General features: G+C 38.1%; 1 protein-coding gene across 1 annotated transcript in view; it reads left to right on the top strand.

Moving 5' to 3' along the window:
• The window catches only part of SPAG17 (sperm associated antigen 17), a 395,169-nt gene that overhangs the window by 188,049 nt on the left and 206,311 nt on the right, over positions 1–809 (top strand). Inside the window, exons 14-15 of the mRNA XM_006902657.1 lie at positions 222–449; positions 535–753. Coding sequence (XP_006902719.1) covers positions 222–449; positions 535–753 — 447 coding nt within the window. The remainder of the gene's footprint in view (positions 1–221; positions 450–534; positions 754–809) is intronic.

Genomic DNA, 809 nt, shown 5'->3' with positions numbered 1-809 from the left:
ATGACTCAGTATATTCCTTCCATCTTCTTTTAATACTTCCTGGATCATTTAATATTCTGCCCAAAGCATCCTTGATTACAGCAACTCTAGGTTAGGCATATCTGTTGTGGTATGATTTCCTTGTCATTCTGACCTGAAAGATTCCTCGTGGCCACCTGTGAGACTTGAACCATGCGATAATAAAAGTATCCTTAGAAGCACAATTCCTTTTTTTCTTATAGATGTCTTAAGTTGGAATGAAGTAGAGCGAGCCTTCAAGATATTTACATTTGAATGCCTGAAACTATCTGAAGTTGATAATGAAGGGAAACTGAAACCTTCTAGGATGATGGGTGGCACTGATTCTGACATCTTCAATATACCATGGGACCACCCTGCCAGATTTGCTAAACAAATAAGAGAGGAACATATGATGAAAATTAGCAGTCAAAATGCCAAGGACAAAAAAGGTACACTGCTTGGAGGGAAAGAAAAACATTTTTACATTTTTCTGGCTGAAAATTTTCTAATATTGTATCTCTTTATATTGACTAGATATTGACACCAAAGTTAAAACAATATTTGTGGATGACACTTGGTTCAAATTGTCACAAGATGGTGAAACAAAAGAACTTTCGGATGCCCCTCAGCCTGACACAAATGATATGAAGCAGTCTAATTCAACTAGTATAAAACCGTTAGACTCTGATAATAGAGAGCTGTCAGAACTGGAGAACAGCAGCACATATACATGGATCCAATCTGACTCCTTGGGTAAGTGAAAGTCGGTTTGTGGGAGCAGTGTGTGTGTGTGTGTGTGTGTGTGTGTG

The sequence above is a fragment of the Elephantulus edwardii genome, unplaced genomic scaffold, assembly GCF_000299155.1.
Source record: "Elephantulus edwardii isolate Elephantulus edwardi_28Jun2011 unplaced genomic scaffold, EleEdw1.0 scaffold00437, whole genome shotgun sequence".
NCBI lineage: Eukaryota > Metazoa > Chordata > Mammalia > Macroscelidea > Macroscelididae > Elephantulus > Elephantulus edwardii.
The sequence above is the reverse complement of the archived record's forward strand: the minus strand, read 5'-3'. Positions and strand labels throughout refer to the sequence as shown.